We start from the raw sequence: 22,115 nt of genomic DNA, 5'->3' as shown, positions 1-22,115 counted from the left end.
ATCTCTCCAGGTCAAGCATACAATGTGGAATAATGGGAAAGACTTCATGGTCTCTGACTCTTCTGTGCTTATGTGGTGCATAGAGGGCTTCCTTCTCCAGGGCTTTCAATCTGATGTCTGAAACCAGTATCTAAGGAAAAATCATAATGAAAACAACCAACAGACTACTGCCTGTCTGTAGGGACCTTTTCATGATATGCCTAAGGCTTATCACATCATTTTGTTCAATCTTTATTTAAACACCTATCTCTCTGACCATGGGACAGCCCTCATTTATACTGGTAGAAAAAACTGGGTGTAGTGGAGCCTCCTGACCACAAACTGTCTATTCCATATACCCTAAGTTCCTATGTGCTGGGACTCTGGGGGCAACAGCTGATACGGGAGGCAGCAGGGCAGCCTCCTTATTATACACCAGCGGAGGGTTAACCTTCACGGGGGTAATCCTCCATTGGCCATCTTTGGCTGCCTTGTGTCACTTACAAGTGAATAGTGAAGTGTCCTTTGCAGACTGGAAAATCTGGCCCTTACTCTGCAATGCAAATTTATTTTTGCTGGTCCCTGGAGTGATTGGTTGTCAGAGGGTTCAGTGTATTGTAAGTATCTCATAAGGGAGAAGAGGTTCTGTTGATGGCATGTTGTGGGCATCAGAGTTCCAAAGCACCTATAACAGTATGCCACCATCAGTTCCCCTCAAAGCATGTTCATTTATAAGCAACTAAAAATTGAAGTAATGGTGCCTGGCATTTCTCAAGTGCAGCAATTCTCAAATCATGGGTTGGGACTTCGAAGTGGGTCCTGACTCTGTTTTAATGGGATCAGCAGGGCTGGTGTTAGACTTACTGGAGTCTGGGGCTGAAGCCCAAGCCTCAGAGCCCAGAGTTGAAGCTAAAGTTTGAGGGCTTCAGCCCTGGGTTGCAAGGCTGAGGTTATAGGCCTTTTGCCTGGGGCTGAAGCCCTTGGGCTTCAGCTTTGGCCCCACCCCCGCCCAGGACAGTGAGGATTGGGCAAGCTCAGGCTTTGGTTTCGTCTCCTGGGCTCATGTAATTTTCGTTGTCAGAAGGGGCTCATGGTGCAATGAAATTTGAGAACCCCTGGTGTTTTCTTTTAGAATCTCAATGGAATTTACATACGATTGATTCTTGCAGTCCTCCTCTGCAGTTGCTTCCATTATCTCCATTTTATTGATGGGAACACTGAGGCACACAGAGACAGTGACTTATCCAAGGCACAGCTGGGATTAGAATCAGATCTGTCTTCCAGTCCAGTACTGTAACACCGTAGTCTATGATCACCTCTTATACACACTGTGTGCTCTAAAATGGTGAGCACTAAGGAATTGCTTGATACCTATGTTCCTTCATCCTGCCTGTTTGAATAGCGATTTCTGACTGAAAAGCCATCCAAACCCAGCAATCTCACTTCTAATTTAATAGTCCCCAGAGGTGCATGTCCCCAGCTCCATGCAACCTGAAAAGAAAAATAAAGTCCCTGTTAAAACATAGTGACCAGTCCTATATCTGCTAATATCACACCAGTGACATTACTGAAATGCCAGCTATTGGCTGTAGGTTTCCTGAGCTGTACCATGCTGCCTATACATTTGGGTTCATGGTTTAAATAGGAAAATCAGAATTCGCCAGTTTGGGCTTCTGTTCCACATAAACATAGCCACTGCGGGAAGCCCATGTTATCACACAAACCCCAGAAGGCAAATACAGTAGACTTCCGATAATCCGGCACCTTTAGGACCCAGGGGGTGCCAGATTATCAAATATGCCGGACTATCAGAAGGGGGGGGCTATGAGGGGTCTGGGGTGGGGTGGAGGGATGCCACCCCAGACCCCTCATAGCCCCCCCTTCCGATAGTCTGGCTCTGTCCCAGGCATCCCTGATTCAGCAGCGGCTGAATCAGGGATGTCTGCGGCAGAGCAGCTGGGGTGCTGCCGGGTTGGTCCAGTAGCGCTGCCCCTCGGCACTGCGAGACCAACCCGGCAGTACCCCAGCTGCTCTTGGGGACGCCTCGGACAGAGCAGCTGGGGTGCTGCCGGGTTGATCCTGCAGCGCCGAGGGGCAGCGCTACGGGACCAACCCAGCAGCACCCCAGCTGCTCTGCCCCAGGGGCCCCTATTCAGCCACTGCTGAAACTGACCAGCGGCTGATTCCCGGAAGCCAGGGGCAGAGCTGCTCTGCCCTGGGCTTCTCAGAGTCAGCCGCTGATCAGTTTCAGCAGCGGCTAACTCGGGAAGCTGAGGGGCAGTGCTACGGGACCAACCTGGCAGCACCCCAGCTGCTTTGCCCCTGGCTTGCCCGATTCAGCTGCTGGTCAGTTTCAGCAGCGGCTGAATTGGGGAAGCCGGGCGCAGAGCAACTTCTATTGTCCGGCTGCCCCGAGCACTTCTGGGTTCCTGATGATGCTGGACCATCAGGAGTGCCGAAGCATTGGATGCCGGACTAATGGAGTTTTATTGTAGTTGTAATACTTTGCACTTACATCATAATTTTCTTCCGAAGCTTTCAAAGTGCAAACGCTACCATTAGTTTGTTTTATGGATGGGGAAACCAAGGCACAAATGCATTACTTCTCTATAAAAATGAGTAGTCCTGTGACACCTTAGAGACTAATATAGGTCGTAACATGAGCTTTCGTAGGCAATACCCACTTAGTCAGATGAGATGAGATTGAGATTAGGTAGCCATGAACTCAGGCTCAAGTCCTTCCTTCTACTGGGTACCAGACAGTTTTTGAAGCCAGTTTAAGGATTTAGTCCTAATATTCCAACCAATTAATAGTTCAAGCTGTAGCTACATTAAAGACTCCCTTTTTTGTCAAACAATACAAGTCATGGTCCTCTGGGACATTGCAGCTCACAAAACTGAGGATGAATCAATCTTGGTAAAGAGGACTTGGTTATGGAACGGACTTCCAGAGCTGAATGCAGAGTTTGACAAGCTTTAGGAAATGCTGCAAAACCTCCTCGTTGGAAGGTTCCTCTGTCCTCCTAAGCGTGATAAGGCAGCCATCTATCCAAAACCCTCCCTGAAAGTAATTAACTTAAAAACTCCAATAGAAGTAACTTAAGCATGTTCCCAAAACCCCACCCAAAGCAGTTTTCATTTCAAAAAGGAAGAAACTCCTGGAAACTCCACTACAGCCTTTGCTATTGTTACTGGTTTTTACATGGAAGGTAATCAACTATTACACAGATGGGGAGCAGGCTAAAATAATAAAACACTATGGCTGTGTCTGCATTCAATGACATGCATCTGACATGCATCAATGACACTTTGCCCACAAAAGCTTATGCTCCTACACTTCAGTTAGTCTATAAGGTGCCACAGGACTCCTCGCCGCCAATGTAGACGTAGCCTATGGTAGGCGGATAGAGGGGAAGTAATGTGCCCATTTACACGATGAGTTGTTAAACCTGGGAATGTAACCCATCTTCAAATTTCTAGTCACTGTTATACTTGCTAAATAAAAGTGCTTTCCTCAAAATGCGTGTTCTCTTGCCACTTACAAAATGTCACGTGATGCTAGAAGCTGATTCTGTTACCATGATTTTCAATGATATGGACCACAGATGTTTTTATAGGAATAGAAGATAGTTCCCCATCGATTAGATAACCACAGGCCACTTTGAAATGTGTATGTGAAGGATGTGGGGCTACCCTCCTATTGAGATTGTTTTTTCAAGCCTAAGCTATAAAGAAAACTCAGCTAGCCACAACAATCACAAAGTGGGTGGGTGGGTGGGAGAGAGAGGGAATCTGAGCTTTTACTACTCAGATTCTGCAGGAAGCAAGATGAGACGCAAGATAACTGAGCAGCTTAAGACTGAATCAGGCTTTGGCAGTGGAATGTTGCTTCATTGCCCTCAAAGAGCCATCATGCTGGGGGACTAGAGGGAAAAGAAGAAAGCAAGGAATGCACCAGTTTTATGTCCATACATTTCTGGGCTGGCTCCTCAATTCTGCCTGTCTGTCTGTTCTTGGGTTCTCAGAGCCCTGCAGCGGCAGCAGCCCTCCTGCCTCTCTGAGAAAAGAGGAAAAGTGGAGACAGTTATCATAGAATCATAGAGCTGGAAGAGACCTTAGAAGGCCATCAAGTCCAGCCCCCTGCCCAAGGCAAAACTAATCCCAATTAAAACAACCCAGCCAGGGCTTTGTCAAGCTGGGACTTAAACACCTCTAGGGATGGAGACTCCACTACTTCCCTAGGTAACCCATCCCAGTGCTTCACCACCCTCCTAGTGAAATAGTTTTTCCTAATATCCAACCTGGACCTCTCCCACCGCGACTTGAGACCATTGTTCCTTGTTCTGCCATCCATCACTACTGTGAGCAGCCTTTCTCCATCCTTCTTCTATGGAACCTCCCTTCAGGAAGTCGAAGGCTGCTATCAAATCCCCCCTTACTCTTTTCTTCTGCAGACTAAATAGACCCAACTCCCTCAGCCTCTCCTCATATCATCCTTCAGCTCCTAAAAACTGTCTTGTACGAGCTAAACAGCCGCACATGTGGGGTTTGTAAGAAGACAGTTGTCTGTTCCAGTCTTTCTTTGGGGCTGAACCAGAATCCTGTGTCCAAACAACATACTGAATCCCTGAAGCAGCTCTAGTCTGGATCCAAACTGGATGGCTCCATCCCCACAGCAAAGAGAGTTCAGTTTTTCAAGCACTGGGTGCCTGCCATATACATATCTCCTGCGCTGAGCCAAGTGAATGGTCCCCAGATAGAGGCAGTAGCCTGGGACTCACCTGGCTACAATTACACTGAGCACAGATATAGGCAATGGCATGCATCCATTCTACTATGCTGCCTATAGGAAATAGACTTTCTGGAGTATATGGCAGCATTTCATTGAGAGTGTCCCTTCCTGCTAACCCTAGTAAAAATACCTGAGATTGTTTTCTGTTACTGGGCTTTTGTTCGGGCCTAAAGACATCTCAAACTAGGCTCTCAAAAATCTCTTCTCTGTCCATATGGCACCCAGTTTATTGGGGCCATGAATCCAACTAGACATTATGGGCACTATGATAATACAAATAAATAATGAATTGATAGTCAATGAAAGACTAGTAAATAATAGCACAAAATTAGGATACAATTCAACAATGTGAATTAGCTAACCAGAACATCACAAACTGTTCTCCTTGACAACATTTTGACCTCTACCCTGCTCTAAATCATTCATGCACAGTCATATCACATGAATGGTCACCCAAAATGGCTCAACTTCGGTGATATTATTGACATATTTGTCCCATTGCTGTGTTTATGGTTTGGCAGCAAATAGGTAAAGTGTTAGGATTATTTAAATATCAGTGAGGAAAAGTGAGTGGGGTAGTGGTTTCAATATATTTTAACATCTGAGCTAAACAAGTATAGAAAATCTTGCAAATATTTTCTGTGGCTATAAAATAAGTTATCAGGGGAACTGGAGATGTCATTAGGTAGAGTGATCTAAAATGTAAAAATATAGTAATATGTTAGCATGTTTTCAATGCATTTCAGCAACATGTATATACTGTAGATTTTTTGTTATATCTATTTTGATCATGATAGTGGCCTCCTTTGGAAATCACTGAGAGCTACTGATGAAAGTGCTAGATAAGAGCTAAGTTATCTTTGTCTAAAATAGATTAGGTCTTTTATAATGATTTAAATCAATGACTCTTAGAATCATAGAACCATAGAGCTGGAAGAGACCTTAGAAGGCCATCAAGTCCAGCCCCCTGCCCAAGGCAGGACCAATCCCAATTAAATCAACCCAGCCAGGGCTTTGTCAAGCTGAGACTTAAACACCCCTAGGGATGGAGACTCCACTACTTCCCTAGGTAACCCATTCCAGTGTTTCACCAACCTCCTAGTGAAATAGTATTTCCTAATATCCAACCTGGACCTCTCCCACTGAAACTTGAGACCATTGTTCCTTTTTCTGCCATCCGTCACTACTGAGAACAGCCTTTCTCCAACCTCTTTGGAACCTCCCTTCAGGAAGTTGAAGACTGCTATTAACTCCCCCCTCACTCTTCTCTTCTGCAGACTAAATAGACCCAACTCCCTCAGCCTCTCCTTGTAGGTCATATGCTCCAGCCCCCTAATCATTTTGGTTGCCTTCTGCTGGACCCTCTCCAATGTATCCACATCCTTCCTGTAATTGGGGACCCAGAACTGGACACAATACTCCAGATGTGGCCTCATCAGAGCTGAGTAAAGAGGAATAATCACATCTCTGGATCGACTGGCAATGCTCCTCTTAATGCAACCTAATATGCCGTTAGCCTTCTTGGCTACAAGGGCACACTGTTGACTCATATCTAGCTTCTCATCCACTGTAACCCCAAGGTCCTTTTCTGCAGAACTACTACTTAGCTGTTGAATCATAGAATACTAGGACTGGAAGGGACCTCGAGAGGTCATCGAGTCCAGTCCCCTGCCTTCATGGCAGGACCAAATGCTGTCTAGACCATCCCTGATAGACAGTTATCTAACCTACTCTTAAATATCTCCAAAGATGGGGATTCCACAACCTCCCTGGGCAATTTATTCCAGTGTTTGACTACCCTGACAGTTAGGAACTTTTTCCTAATGTCCAACCTAAACCTCCCTTGCTGCAGTTTAAGCCCATTGCTTCTTGTTCTATCCTCAGAGGCCAAGATGACCATGTTTTCTCCCTCCTCCTTATGACACCCTTTTAGATATCTGAAAACTTCTATCATGTCCTCCCTCAGTCTTCTTTTTTCTAAACTAAACAAACCCAATTCTTTCAGCCTTCCTTCATAGGTCATGTTCTCTAGACCTTTAATCATTCTTGTTGCTCTTCTCTGGACCCTCTCCAATTTCTCCACATCTTTCTTGAAATGCGGTGCCCAGAACTGGACACAGTTCTCCAACTGAGGCCTAACCAGCGCAGAGTAGAACGGAAGAATGACTTTTCGTGTCTTGCTCGCAACACACCTGTTAATGCATCCCAGAAACATGTTTGCTTTTTTTGCAACAGCATCACACTGCTGACTCATATTCAGCTTATGGTCCACTATAACCCCTAGATCCCTTTCTGCCGTACTCCTTCCTAGACAGTCGTTTCCCATTCTGTATATGTGAAACTGATTGTTCCTTCCTAAGTGGAGCACTTTGCATTTGTCTTTATTAAACTTCATCCTGTTTACCTCAGACCATTTCTCCAATTTGTCCACATCATTTTGAATTATGACCATATCCTCCAAAGCAGTTGCAACCCCTCCCAGCTTGGTATCATCTGCAAACTTAATAAGCGTACTTTCTATGCCAATATCTAAATTGTTGATGAAGATATTGAACAGAGCCGGTGCCAAAACAGACCCCTGCGAAACCCCACTTGTTATACCTTTCCAGCAGGATTGTGAACCATTTGTAACTACTCTCTGAGTACAGTTATCCATCCAGTTATGCACCCACCTTACAGTAGCCCCATCTAAGTTGTATTTGCCTAGTTTATTGATAAGAATATTATGTGAGACTGTATGAAATGCCTTTTCATCCACTGTAATCCCCACGTCCTTTTCTACAGAACTGCTACTTAGCCAGTTGGTTCCCAGCCTGTAACAATGCTTGGGATTCTTCCGTCTCAAGTGCAGGACTCTACACTTGTCCTTGTTGAACCTCATCAGATTTCTTGTGGCCCAATCCTCCAATTTGTCTAAGTCGCTCTGGACTCTATCCCTGCCCTCCAGCATATCTATCTCTCCCCCTAGCTTAGTGTCATCCACAAACTTGCTGAGGGTGCAATCCATCCCCTCATCCAGGTCATTAATAAAGATGTTGAACAAAACCAGTCCCAGAACTGAACCTTGGGGCACTCCGCTAGAAACCAACCGCCATCCTGACATTGAGCCATTCATCACTACCTGCTGGGCCTGACCTTCCAGTCAGCTTTCTATCCATCTTACCATCCATTTATCCAATCCACATTCCCTTAAATTGCTGGCAAGAATATTGTGGGAGACTGTATCAAAAGTCTTGCTAAAGTCAAGGTATATCACATCCACTGACTTCCCCATATCTACAGAGCCAGTTACCTCATCATAGAAGCTAATCAGATTGGTCAGGCACAACTTGCCCTTCATGAATCCATGCTGACTATTCTCGATCACCTTCCCCTCTTCCAAGTGCTTCAAAATGGATTCCTTGAGGATCCCTCCATGATTTTTCCAGGGACTGAGGTAAAACTGACTGGCCTATAAGTTCCCTGGATCGTCCTCCTTCCCTTTCTTAAAGATGGGCACTACATTTGCCTTTTTCCAGTCATCCGGGATCTCTCCTGATCTCCATGACTTTTCAAAGATAATGGCCAAAGGCTCCTCAATGACATTTGCCAACTCCCTCAGTACCCTTGGATGTATTAAGTCCGGACCCATGGATTTGTGTATGTTTAGTTTTTCTAAATAGTTCCTAACCTGTTCTTTCCCCACCAAGGGCTGTCCACCTTCGTCTCTTATTGCGTCACTTCGTGCGTTAGTCTGGGAGCTGACCTTGTCCACGAAGACAGAGGCAAATAAAGCATTAAGTATTTCAGCTTTCCCCACATCATCTGTCATCTGTCCAGTAGGGGTCGCACACCCTCTCTGATCACCTTTTTCTTGCTAACATGCCTGTAGAAACCTCTCTTGTTATTCTTCACATCCCTTGTGAGTTGCAATTCCAGTTGTGCTTTCGCCTTCCTGATAACCCCCCGGCATTCTCGAGCCATACATTTATACCCCTCCCATGTCATCTGTCCAAGTTTCCTCTTTTTGTAAGCTCCCTTTTTGTGCTTAAGTTCACCAAGGATTTCCCCGGTAAGCCAATCTGGACTCCTACCATATTTGCTTCTCTTGCTATGCATTGGAATGGTTTCTTTCTGTGCCTTCAATAAGGCTTCTTTAAAATATTGCCAGCTCTCCTGGGCTCCTTTCCCCTTCATGTTAGCATCCCAGGGGATTCTGCCCATCAGGTCTCTGAGGGAGTCAAAATCTGCTTTTTTGAAGTCCAAGGTGTGTATTTTACTACTCTGTTTTCTTCCTTTGGTCAGGATCCTGAAATCTACCATCTCATGATCACTGCTTCCCACTGCTACCCACCTCTACTTCCCCTGTTAGTTCCTCCCTGTTTGTGAGCAGCAGGTCAAGCTGCACACAGCCCCTAGTCGGATCCTGCAGCACTTGTACAAGAAGTTATCCCCATCATTCTCCAAAAACGTCCTGGATTGTCTGTGTCCTGCTGTATTGGTCTCCCAACAGATGTCAGGGTGATTAAAGTCCCCCAGGGCTTGCGATCTGGAAACTTCTCTCAGTTGTTCGAAGAAAGCCTCATCTACCTCATGCTTTTGATTCAGCAGCCTGTAGCAGACACCAACCACAACATCACTGCTGTTACTTACACCCCTAAACTGGACCCATAGACTCTCAACAGGCTTTTCTCCCTCTATATACTGGAGTTCTGAGCACTCATAGTGCTCTCTTACATACAGTGCAACTCCTCTTCCTTTTCTCCCCTGCCTGTTCTTCCTGACTCTTGCTTCTTGATAGATGGGGAAAGTGAGGTTAAACCTGCAAAAAACCTATGCATGTGCTTAACTGTAAGCATCTGAGTAGTCTCGTTGACTTAAACATACTTGTCATCAGGTATAACATAGTATGCCAGTCATCCCTGTGATGGGGTTCCTGCCCAACACTGGACTCTCAGGGGTTAATTGAGCCCTAGGGAGGCTGCCCAGGAAGCAACCAGTCATGGAAGGGCTTATAGCAGCCGCCAATCAGGGATGGGCAGGGCCACATAAGAAGAGCCGTGGAGCCAAGCAGTGTCAGGTGTACCCTAGAGCTTGGGGAAGAAGAAACACTCGCTGCCGTATAGGTGGAGGGCAGCAAGTATCTGAGACATAGCAGTATAACAGGCAGAGACTCAAGGAGCTCAAGGCAGCTTTTGATGGGTTGCAGGGATCTCCAGACTGAGGCCCTGAGGCAAGTGGGAAAAGGGTGCTGTAGCTGCAGGGAAGTGGCTAGGGAGATCTACAGAGGACTCGAAAGGATGCAACATATGGGATCTTCGAGAGGATCCGTGGGATGGGACCTGAAGTAGTTGGTGGGCCCGGATCTCCCTGCCCCCCATTTGCTACTGTGGAAGTAGCTGGACTGAAATTGTGATACCCTTCCCTGGAAAGGGGAAACATGGAGTGTGGCACAATCAAAAGGGTTATGTCATAGAACCATAGAAGATTGTTTGGAAGAGATCTCAGGAGGTCCTCTAGTCCTACCCTCAGCTCAAAGCAGAACCAACTCAAACCAGATCTTAAAAACCTCTAAGAATGAAAATTCGACTACCTCTCTATTTAACCCATTCCAGTGTTTCACCAACCACCTAGTCAAACATTTTGTTCTAATATCCAATCTAGATTTCCCCCACTTTTATCATGAAACCATTGCTCCTTGTTTTATCATCTGCCACCACTGAGAACAGGACTCCCCCTGAATCTTCGCTCTTGCAGCTTGTGGAGCAGATATATGAAGAAGGCTGCTGAGATGTCTGAGCCAGTCCTATGGTCACGAATCATGCTGGGAGGAGCTGAGCACCTTAGCCCAGGGAAATGGAACCAGGAGAGTAAGATGCTCAGTGTGGTGACTTGACAGCTGAGCCGCACCCAGTGTACCCTTATGCTGACTTGTGTTCCCACCAATGTTTTATGACCACACGTTGAATGATGTTTGTGTACCCATGTGGAGGTGATGTATCTCATAACAAAAGTCATTCTGCACATGGAGAAAGTGTGGCAGGTGTGGTGCTGGTTTGGGAGGGGGCTCAGGGCTGGGGCAAAGGGTTGGGTATAAGGTGAGGGCTCTGGGGTGGAGCAGGAGATGAGAGGTTTGGGGGCTGCCCTGGGGGGAGAGGACTACACAGCCCCCTCTTACCACAGCCTCGTGGGGCCAGGTGAGAGGTCCCTCTCCATAGCCACTGCAGCTCCAGTAGGCACAGTCAAGGAGGGGCTCCTGTATCTCGGCTGGGTGGATCTGCCTAGGCTGAGTGGAAGCCAGGGAAAGGGTGACTGTCCCTTGGCAGCAGCAGTTCTGGGGCAGCTCCATGTTGGGCATGATGGCCAGGGGAGAGACACCTTTTTCCCAGCCCCAACACGGACTGCTATTCTCAGGGGAAGGGAGCAGAGGCCCCTCTACCTCTGCCCCAGCATGGAGCTGCCACAACTGCTTTGCAGGGGCAGCTCCATGTTGGGCCCAGTGGGGCAAGGCAGTGCTCTGTGCAGCAACTCTGTGCCCCTGCACAGGACTTGTTAGGCAGCTGCATAACCACCTGGCTGCGCAGCTTAGAGGGAACCTCAATGCTGACTTACCTCTTGGGCTTGTTGACTCCACTTCGGAGTATGGTGGGGGTAACTCTGGTGGGCCAGGATAGGGGGGTGGCCAATGCGGAAGTGTGCTAAGCGAACCTGCCCCAGGAGAACAGAAATCGGAATGAAACGTTCTCTCCCACATTCTTTGTTTTCTATTCCATACTGATTTCCAGGCTACTGAACAATTCCTCATGAAGATCTAGCCAATCCCAGGGGAAAGGCTGTGAAGGAAAAACTGGGCTACCCCAAGGTGTTTCACCATATGACTATGGAATAGAAGTTCTTTAACTAGGGCTGGGGCTCCAGGTATCCACTTTATTAGTGCTCTGAGGTCCTAATCCTTAGCAGTGCTGAAGTACGTCTGAGTGCCTTCAACTCCCACAGACTCCAGTGGTAACTGAGTGCTCAGCATTTTGCTGATCTGGGCCCTAATTATGAGTCGCTGATTATAACAGACATGTGACAGATTTAGTCATGTTCCTTAGTACAGTGATAGAATAAAAAAGAACATGCATGACACAGTCCAATTTTGGGCAGAGTTCTGAGAACAATGGGAGCTGCATCCAAGGAAAGATGTTAACCTTACAATAGCTCAGGATTCATTTCAGGAAAGGGTGGAGCCATTGGGCTGGGTGGTATCATCTGCAAACTTAATAAGCGTACTTTCATCCCAGGCATGAATGAAGACAGTAACTGAGCTCTTTATCTGAAACAACAAGGAGTCCTGTGACACCTTAAAGACTAACAAATTGAATAGGGCATAAGCATCCATGGGCTACAGCTCACTTCATCAGATGCATGAAGTGAAAGAATCAGCTGTCAGGGATATATATGTACATACATATAGAGATGGCAGAGGTGTGTGTGTGTTATATCCCTGCCATCTGATTCTTTCACTTCATACATCTGATGAAGTGAACTGTAGTCCATGGAAGCTTGTGCCCTATTACATTTGCAAGAACAATGAGAAGTCCTGTGGCACCTTATAGACTAACAGATATATTGGAGCATAAGCTTTTGTGGGCAAAGATCCACTTTGTCAGATGCATGTAGTGGAAATTCAAGAGGCAGGTATCAATACACAGGTCAATTCAGTCAGGGAGAATGAGTCTCACCTCTAGCAACTGATATGGAAGTGTGAATACCAATAGTTGAGAAACTGCTTTTGTAGTTGGCTAGCTATTCACAGTCTTTGTTTAATCCTAAAATAAGTGTCAAATTTGCAGATGACTTGTAGCTCTGCAGTTTCTCTTTGAAGTCTGTTTTTTTTAGTTTTTTTCATGCAGGATGGCTATTTTAAAATCTGCTACTGAGAGTCCAGGGAGATTGTTCTCCTACAGGTTTTTGTATATTACCATTCCTGATAGGATTTGTCCATTTATTCTTTTACGTAGGGACTGTCCAGTTTGGCCGATGTACATGGCAGAGGGGCATTGCTGGCATATGATGGCGTATATTACATTGGTAGATGTGCAGGTGAATGAGCCCATGATGGTGTGGCTAACCCTCTGATACCTATTACATTTGTTAGTCTTCAAGGTGCCACAGGACTCTCTGTTGTTTTTGCTGAGACAAATTAACATGGCTACCTCTCTGAAATTTTTCTTATCTGGGGCTACATCTAGACTGCAGGCTTCTTTCGGAAAAAGCTTTTCCAGAAGAGACCTTCGGAAAAAACTTCTTCCGAAAGAGAGCGTCCACACAGCCAAAGCGCATCAAAAAAGCGATCTGCTTTTTCGAAAGATAGCGTTCACATTGAATGGATGCTATCTAGCATTTAAGCTGTGATTACTATGGACGGAGTGGCCACCAGGGCACCTGTGTTTTTTCCTCTTTCCTCTTCTTTCGAAAGAACTCCCTCTTCCCTGTCCACAAGCGCCTTTTTCCGAAAGAGTTCTTTTGGAAAAAGGCTTCTTCCTCATAGAAAGAGGTTTACCAATGTCGGAAAAACCCCTCTGTTCTTTCGATTCCCCCCCCCCCCCCCCAAAAAAAACGCGATTGCAGTGTGGACAAAAGCGAAGTTTTTTCAGAAAAATGGCCATTTTTCAGAAAAAAAACTCTGTAGTGTAGACAAAGCATGGGAGAGGCTGAGTCCTTCACAGCAGCAGGCATACTGTTAATGGAGCACTGTGCAGAGTCACCCAGGAGTAAAGGAACCTGGATGTAGAAGGCCTGATCCAAAGCCTTTGAAGTCAATGGAAAGATTTTGTTTGACTTCTATGGGCATTGGATGGGCCCTTGGTTCTCTCCTCTCAGGCTCCAGATGGAAGTTTGGTGGACATTTCATATAACCAGGGTGAAAATGTTTCAGTGCTTACGGGAAGCTCGAGGTGCTGATGGATGAGCATAGGTGTAGATTGAGGCTGTTGGATAATCCTGGAGATTAGCAGCCTCTCTTAATATATCTGTGTATTTAACAAGCAGAAAGAAAATCACATTAGTAAAAATAAATCCTTTTCATGTGTCTAGTGCCTTTCTCTTGTAGGTCTTTCACTGCTTTGGAAGAACAAATTTATCAGTTGGAAGGATTTACAAAGCATGTACCAACACACTGAATCTTCCCAGCTGCTAAGAGCAAACGTTAGATTGAGCCATGGTGCTGTACAACTCTTCTGGTGGCTCTAACCAATTCTGCAGAATTTAAACTTTCACTTAAAAGACTTCTAAATATAATTTTGAAGACAACCTTTTGAACAGAAATCAGTTCAGTAGTGCCTCCCTGAGTCTGCATGCAGACTGAACCAATGTCTTTGTCTCCAGCATCTTTCTAGGCAGCAGCACAGAGTGATATGGGGCTCCCTATGTATTAGAGGCAGCAGCGTAGGGTGGCAGGTGGAGCTGGTCTGCAAAGGGAGCCTGTTTAAAAACTGCAGATAAATCATTATGTAGTACTGTAATTACTGTCGTGTAAATTACTGACTCCTAAATACCAAAGCCAAGATTCACAAAGGCCCCTAAATTCCCTTGAAATCAATGTAGCCATGTTGGTTCCAGGCTTCAAGATGGGTGAGGTACCGTAGAGTCTCAGTTATAAACACCTCAGGAGGAGGGGAGGTTGTTTGTAACGCTAACAAAATGTTAGTATTGTTCTTTCAAAATTTACATCTGAACATTGACTTAATACAGCTTTGAAACTTTAGTACACAGAAAATAAAATGCTGTATTCTCCCCCCCTGCCCTTATTTTTTAGTAATTTGTTTTTCACAATACAGGCAGTCCCCGGGTTATGTACAAGATAGGGACTGTAGGTTTGTTCTTAAGTTGAATTTGTATGTAAGTCGGAACTGGTACATATTGTAGGGGAAACTCTAGCCAAACATTTCTCCAGAGCTCAGTTTTATTCTCCCACAACTCACTTCCCTCAGTCCTTTATTCTCAAGCTGAGGTGTCTGCTGAAAAAAGCCGTTCTGCGTCTCCCTGGTCTGCTGGGGGCGGGGCGCTAGCTTCGCGTCTCCCTGGTCTGCTGGGGGGAAGCAGCTAGTGCGGGGTTGCCTCACCCCGTTTGTAAGTAGGGATCTGATGTAAGTCGGATCCATGTAACCCGGGGACTGCCTGTACTGCGTGCGTGTGTGTGTGTGTGTGTGTGTGTGTGCGCGCGTGGGGGCGGTCTCTGCTGCTACCTAGTGCATACTTCTGGTTCCAAATGAGGAACCCTACTTTAATGGTGCTGGGAGAATAAAGTCATCAGTATACAGGAGCCACTCAGGCCCTGATCTTCAAAGGTGGGAGTGAGGTGTCTAAACACACTTAGCAGTTTGAGAGTCAGACTCTGTAGCTGTCTTACATCTGGTCTGAAATGTTGTAATCATAATATAACCATTAACACAACTCCTTATGCCCTGCACAAACATAAGAGACATGAGGCCTGTGCAAGTCCACACTGATCAATCTTTTGGCTTTTGTATTGCATCCCTTTGTCTGTACAGCTCTTATAAGGCAGAGTTCTGGTGACCTTATTCTGATTTAGAAACAACATGCTCTGCACATAATTTTATTAGCTTCAGTAGGACTGCTCCTGCAGTAAGGTAGCATTAATGAAAAGAAAGGTAGCTGAATATACCATGTACATTGTAAATTTTGGAGCTGGGACCTTGCCTTCCTACGTGTGTATGAAACAACCACCTGACTTTTGGCACTACTCAGAGCCATCAAAAGCCTCACCTTCTGAAGACAGGGTTTGGATCATATTCAGGCAATCAGTGGCTCCATACAAGAAGATGAATTTAAAGGTGAGAACACCTTGACTGGAAGCTAAGTGGATGAGATTAGAGAAAACATGAGTCAAATCAGCTGATGGTTCCTTCACTATAGACATTTCTTCTTTCTCCAATTTACTCTGTTGTCCTTATTTCATCTCCTTGAACCCTGTAATTTTTCCCTACTCCCATGCTCTTCCCTCCCACAGCTCCATGGTTCTGCTGACATGATGATAACTCAGAAATTATACCCGTGAGGCAATCTTTGCACTGCCTACAAATGAACCTCATGAGAAAGGGAGTGGTCTCTCATACTGTCTATTCTTTTAGTGCTATACACAATGATCTTTGCAGGTTCTCAAAGCAATTTACAATCACGATCTCTCAACCTGCCTGTGGAGTAGGTGGTATTACCCACTCTAGGAGGAGCTGAGGCAACAAAAGAAACTTGTCCCAGGTGACAGTGAGTAGGTGGGAGAGTTGGGGCTAGAACACTGGACTCCTAAGTCCAATTGCCCATTGTAGGTAGTTAGTTGGACCTACATCCTCAGTGCTATGTAGGCACCTAACTTGCACAGCAACCCATCAGAATTGGGCACCTAAATAATTCTGAGGAACTGATAATATTGAGAAAACCCTTAACACCTAGAGAGCCTGATAAATTAATCTGCAGATAAATGCCCTCTGAAGATTTTTTTTGAGGGATGTATTTATGTATGCATGAGTTAAGTCTATACAAACTTAAAATGGTGGCTGGTTAATCCAAGGTGTATGGACATCGTGAGGTTTTAATCTCCTCCTCACAACCTATTTCTAGGGGAAGTCTTCTGTTGCTCTCAGCTGATTGGGCTCAGATCCTCTGGAAACCCATTGTAATCCTAGTTTTATATTTGTGATGAATAATCCAGGCCCTGTTTAAAGTGGTCATCAAAATGGCAGTGGCTGTTGCCTTCTCCTGGTCAGTACACCTGAATATGGGCCTCTCTACAGCTACACAGGCAATATCTGCTAATATCTGTCTGCTTCTCCTCACTCAAAGTAAATGTGACATGAGACACAGATGTGGCAGCAGTAGGGTTCTTGCTATGGAAGTATGACACATACTAGAAGTCCCTTTGATATATTGTTGTCTGGAGTTCAGCTCCTCCCCTATCACACAGTCCCCCAGGAGCTGAAGTGGAAAACGGATAGTGGTGGAGCCCTTGTCCTTGTGCTGGAATATCATCTAGGAAAACAGAGACAAGACCTGGTTCAGGAAGAGCATTGCTTTGAGCTTTGTAGCTTTTTGGGGAGTGGGATCAGAGAGGGAAGGGAGAGACCTAAGAAGGTGCCAATGCTGGAGGTGATAAGCACGGTGCAGGGGAGACTACTGCAAACTTGTAACCACACAGCTTTACTAGTTACATTGGATCACTCTGCAAGTGCTAGGGCTTCATTCTAATCTTCATGGTAATCTGTGGGCTTTGCCATGTTTTCTCAGGGAAACATTTCTCTCCCTGCCAACAGTGCTTACTAGAATAGCTTTGCTCACTGGCAAATGTGGAATTGTCCACAAAACGAGCAAGAATCATGAAAATGTGAGATGGAAATTTCTCAGCTGCTGGTCCACTACTGTGGAATCTGTTCTCTGAGAAAATAAGGCAAAGCCCACTGAGTACCACTGGAGTCTCACCATTGCCAGGAAGAAATAGAAAATCCATCTCTTTGCATCAGCATGTCCATGGTGATACCTGCCTCAGGAGTTACCTGTCTCAGGGTGGCCCGCCCGGTATGTTGTGGTTTTCCCTGACAAAAGCATCTGTACATTCAGTAGGAATGACTTTAACATGAAAGGAAGCCAATAAGAAGGAAGTAAAGTCTCCAGGAGGGGGATGGTATGTGTCTCCTCTGTGACAGGCTGCATCTGAAATGAACACAAAATGGCAGCTGCCTCCAGAAAACTTAAAGATACAGTACAGAGAAAGCAAAATCCTACCAGTTGTTTCAATGTACTGTATATTGAGTAAGAACATGAAAGAATTCTTATATTAGGCCTGATCTATGCTATCTTGGTTTTATCAATAGAGTGAAACTAGAAAAACCCTTCTTGTATAGATGCAATTATAGTATATACAATCCTGGTATAGTACTTCTATTTCCCCTATCTGGCAAAAGCAATACCAGTATATTGACATTTATATTGCTTTAATTGTGTCTAAACTATCACATACCTAACCAACATGCTAGCACAACTTTCTCTTATTAAAAATGCCTTTATTAAACTAAACTAGTTCTTTATTAAAACAGTAATTTACAGAGCTGCTGACCCTGCAGATTAACAGTCTATCGATGCATATACGGTAGGTGAACATGCCTTTGGGGGAGGCTAACCTCTGCCCCCCAACCCACCTACCTGAGGTCCCACCACCTTTTGTCCTTCATGCAGCCATGACCCACTCACTCTCCTGCTTCCTCAGCCCCAGTGCTGGGTGGGTGGCACAGATGGAGCACCCGCAGCACTTGAATGGGCTGCATGGCCAGTGCACCCTAGCACGGGCTAGGTCTAGACTGTGGCGTTTTTGCGGAAAAAGCAATGCAAAATGCACTCGGCATTTTGCGTAGCTTTTTCCACTTTTTTTCGGAAGAGGCTTTTCTGCCATTTGGCCCCATCTTTTTGTGGAGCCCATATGCCTCATGAGACGTAGCCTTTGTGAGCAGGCATTGCAGCTGGAGCATTGGGTGGGCAGTTTGGCCCCAGTGCCAGGTGGACTGGTGGTGCACTACCCCGAGGGTACACCTTTCTGACATTAAAGGGAACACCAGGCAGGAGTGGCTGAGGGTGTAGCAAGGGTGGGGACATGTCAAGCATTTTTAGATGACAGAGCCTTCCATGCCTATAATACCCACCACCCATGTAAACAGCCACACAATGCAGGCTCCTCCCTTCAGCTGCCATTCAGTTTGCTAAAGTGGTGACATAGCATAGTGACAACCCAGATTAATTTCCCATTCACACATGGGAAACTTAGGGCTTTTACAGTTTTCCAGGTGTTCAGCTACAACATTGGGCATGATGTAAATTTGACTTAAGAGTCTGGATCCTTACTTTGTACTGTGTGAGATACAGAATCCCTTTCTTTGCCCCTTGGAGCTCCTCGGGGAAGTTTGGCATCTCGTCCAGCACTAGCTGTACATTACTGAAATGAGCTAGAACCCTGGAAACAAAACCCCCAGATAGATTACCCCACAAAGAAACACACATGACTGGGATATTAGAGGCTAAACTCAGCAATGGTACACTTGGGCCTTTTCTTTTGCACAGGGCTGGATTAACTCTTCTGAGGCCCCAGGGCTACTAGATTTTGTGGGGCCCCCTAGGCTTTGGGGCAGGGCCAAAAATCGGGATCAGTGCACAGAAGGGGGTTGTGGTGGTTTGAGGCAGAAGGGTGGGTGCAATGTGGGAAGAGGTGAGGGCTCCAGCTTGGGACGTGGGCTCTGGGGTGGTGCTGGGGATGAGGAGTTTGGAGTGCAGGGGACTCCAGATGACGGCCAAGGGATTTGGAATGTGGGAGAGAGGTTAGGACAAGAGGTGGGGGGAGGGGAAGGAGGTCAGGAAGAGAGAGTGCAGGATTTGGGCTCTGGGAGGGAGTTAGGGACTTAGGGTGCTGGGGTTGCAAGCTCTGGGAGAGACAGCCTGCGAGGGGCTCAGGGCTGCAGCAGGAGGGTGGAACTTGGGGTGTGAGGAACTTACCTGGGGCAGTTTCGATTGGACGGTGGGGAGAGGAATGAGTGGCTCTGCTCAGCCTTGCTTGCAGGCACTGTCCTCTTCATCTCCTATTGACTGGTGATTGGGGCCAGTGGGAGAGGTGAGGGCAGCTCCAAAATAGAGCTTCCTGGTGCAGTGCCTGTCTTGGCTCCAGGGGACAGGAGAAGGAAAGGCAGCAGCATGTGGAGCCACCTCCTCCTCAGTCAGGCAGAGCTGGCCCAGAATGCGGCATGCAGAGGCTTTAATGGCTGCAGCCTGAGGCCCCCCTTTAGTCTGGGGCCCTGTGGTGCAACCCCTGAAGCCTCTTTCTTAATCTGTCCCTGCTTCTGCATATTATCTGTATGAATATTTGCTGAAAAGGGCCTAATCCTGTGAGGTGCTGAGTAACTCCCAAAAGGTGCTGAGTGCCTCCCAAGTCCCACTGCTGTTGAAGCTCACTTAATATCTCATGGGATCATGTCCAAGGAAAAGCAGTAAGGTTTGATGCACTGGTTCTCTGTGGTCTATTCTGTACATATGCTAGAGCCGTGGTGTCCAAGCGGTTCTGAAGCAGTAGTTTTTATAGTGGCTAATGGTATAGCAACATAGCCACACTCAACTGGCCACATAGCCACATGTGGCTAGTGGCTTGCATATTGGACACCACAGTGAGAATGGACCCTATGGTAAAAGAAGTAATGGGATGGTGCCAATACAAATGCTGATATTCCAGAGTATTCATGCTAGTTATGTTGTTTCTGATTAGACCCACAGCACTGATGATAAACATAGAATCATAGAGTACTAAAACTGGAAGGGATCTCGAGAGATCATCCGGTCCAGTCCCCTGCCCTCACGACAGGACTAACCATTGCCTAGATCATTCCTGATAGATGTCTATCCAACCTGCTTTTAAATATCTTCAGTGATGGAGATTCCACAACCTCCCTAGGCAATTTATTGCAGTGTTTAACCACCCTGACAGGAAGTTTTTCCTAATGTCCAACCTAAACCTCCCTTGCTGCAGTTTAAGCCCGTTGCTTCTTGTCTTATCAGAGACCAAGGAGAACAATTTTCCCCCTCCTCCCTGTGACAGCCTTTTAGATACTTGAAAACCGCTATTGTGTCCCCTCTCAGTCTTCTCTTTTCCAAACTGAACAAGCCCAGTTCCTTCAGCCTTCCTAGCTCATGTTCTCTAGACCTTTAATCATTTTTGTTGCTCTTTTCTGGAGCTCCTCCAATTTCTCCACATCTTTCTTGAAATGTGGTGCCCAGAACTGGACATTATACTCCAACTGAGGCCTGTGAGAACTAGACATGTAAGCACTAACTAGAAGACCCTCTTTGTGCAGCACTCCCATTGGGGTCAGTAGACGTTCCACAGGAGATTGGGCTTGTATAATGCTAGGGTTTTATGATAGAAGTACATACTAGCTATATATTTTCTGATGATTATTTTCTCTCTATTGTTTGCAAAGCTCTCTGGGATGCCATTGGAGGAAGTTTTACTAGGTAATTGCCTTTATCTACATAATTATGACAATGAAAAAAGAGCTCAACCAATTAAACAGCTTTTATATTAAAATATTAAATTTCTGTGCAGCATCTGATCCTCACAGAAAATACTCATCTGAACTGTCATGCTCTATATTTTTCAGAGACGGAATTAATTTTTATGGACATAGATGGTTGCCTAAAGCAGACACTTAAGGTATCTAAGTGGGACTTTCAGCTGCTAACTATAGGTGTCAGAATTTGACAATTGTGCCCCCTGTGGGTTGGTGCTATAACTGCTCATACCCATTCCAGTTAACTAAATTTCCTGGTTTTACCTTTCCTCAGAGTTATTGGTTGTCCTGGAGAATTGGTACCTGGTCACTTCCATTCCCTATATCCGAAAGTTGCTCTGCCTCTTGACTACAGGGCAAACACTCTGCCTCCAAGTGTTAGAGGCAGTGACATGACTGCATGAGTGACCAGCAGCTCTTTATGATGTCAACAGATGAGGTAACACAAGAAAAGCATTTAATACAACAGGAGTCTTGAAATATATTGAGTGGGGGAATAGTTTTGCTATTTGAGAGGAACTTTCCTGGCTTCTACTTTACGCAGGTGAAATGGGCTAAAGAAAGATCTGAGTCCCCACTTCTACTACTTTTACTGAGACATCTCCCTGACCTGAAGGGCAACCCTTCCAGAGTACTCATAACCTAAACAAGGCTGGGCCCAGAATTCCTGGGGAACTCAATCTCTAACCTTGTTGTAGTCACTTAGGACAGGGGCTAGGGTGTCTCCACTCCAGGGTGCTCTCCCTGCACTAGACATTTCCCTAACCCACTGATCATAACCTACAGTTCAAAGGCTGAACAAATACAATGTATTAAACAGCAAACAATTTTTAAAAAGAATAAGGGAAAATGGGAAAGGTTGAAGTAAAACCCATAACCCTGCTCTGTGGCAGGGGATATCACAAACAGAGTCCAGGAATGCAAGGGCAGTTCATAGTCCATTCCTTGTAGGTCCTTGTTCTTCAGGGATGCTGTGGGTGCAGACACTTGGTCTGGTGGTGGCAACTTACCTTCAGTCTCTGGGTGGCAGGACCCTTCTTCCCAGTGTCAGCCCCCAGTCGGGGTTATGATCCTCCCCCCAAATTCTGGCCTGTGAGGCCTATTGGCTGATGGCATCTCCCTGCGCTGGGCTCTCTGCCCAGTTTCCCTCCTTGTTCTCCCCAGCTGCTCACCATACCCAATTCCAGGCTGCTCCAACCCCACACTCTCTGCTGCTCTGCCTCCAACTCCCAGGCTGTTTCTCTTTCCCTTCTGGCTATAGCCCT

General features: G+C 46.0%; 1 protein-coding gene across 2 annotated transcripts; it reads right to left on the bottom strand.

The window, feature by feature from the left end:
- Positions 1-1,156: 1,156 nt before the first annotated feature.
- Positions 1,157-21,241, bottom strand: LOC102444399 (WW domain-binding protein 2). 2 transcript variants are annotated; one of them, XM_089782159.1, is made up of 8 exons: positions 21,115-21,241; positions 18,644-18,752; positions 16,663-16,783; positions 15,524-15,613; positions 13,681-13,767; positions 11,363-11,458; positions 3,952-4,036; positions 1,157-1,470 (listed from the first exon to the last, which is right to left on the bottom strand). In XM_089782159.1, the coding sequence occupies exons 1-7, from the start codon at positions 21,165-21,167 to the stop codon at positions 3,969-3,971; spliced, it is 624 nt and encodes a 207-aa protein (XP_089638285.1). In that variant the 5' UTR covers positions 21,168-21,241; the 3' UTR covers positions 1,157-1,470; positions 3,952-3,968. The 2 variants fall into 2 exon arrangements, with proteins under 2 accessions (XP_089638285.1, XP_089638284.1); XM_089782158.1 differs by lacking the exon at positions 21,115-21,241 and adding an exon at positions 19,289-19,427.
- Positions 21,242-22,115: the final 874 nt, after the last annotated feature.

Source organism: Pelodiscus sinensis, chromosome 15 (assembly GCF_052426305.1).
Source record: "Pelodiscus sinensis isolate ZL-2025 chromosome 15, ASM5242630v1, whole genome shotgun sequence".
Taxonomy (NCBI): Eukaryota; Metazoa; Chordata; order Testudines; family Trionychidae; genus Pelodiscus; species Pelodiscus sinensis.
The sequence above is the reverse complement of the archived record's forward strand: the minus strand, read 5'-3'. Positions and strand labels throughout refer to the sequence as shown.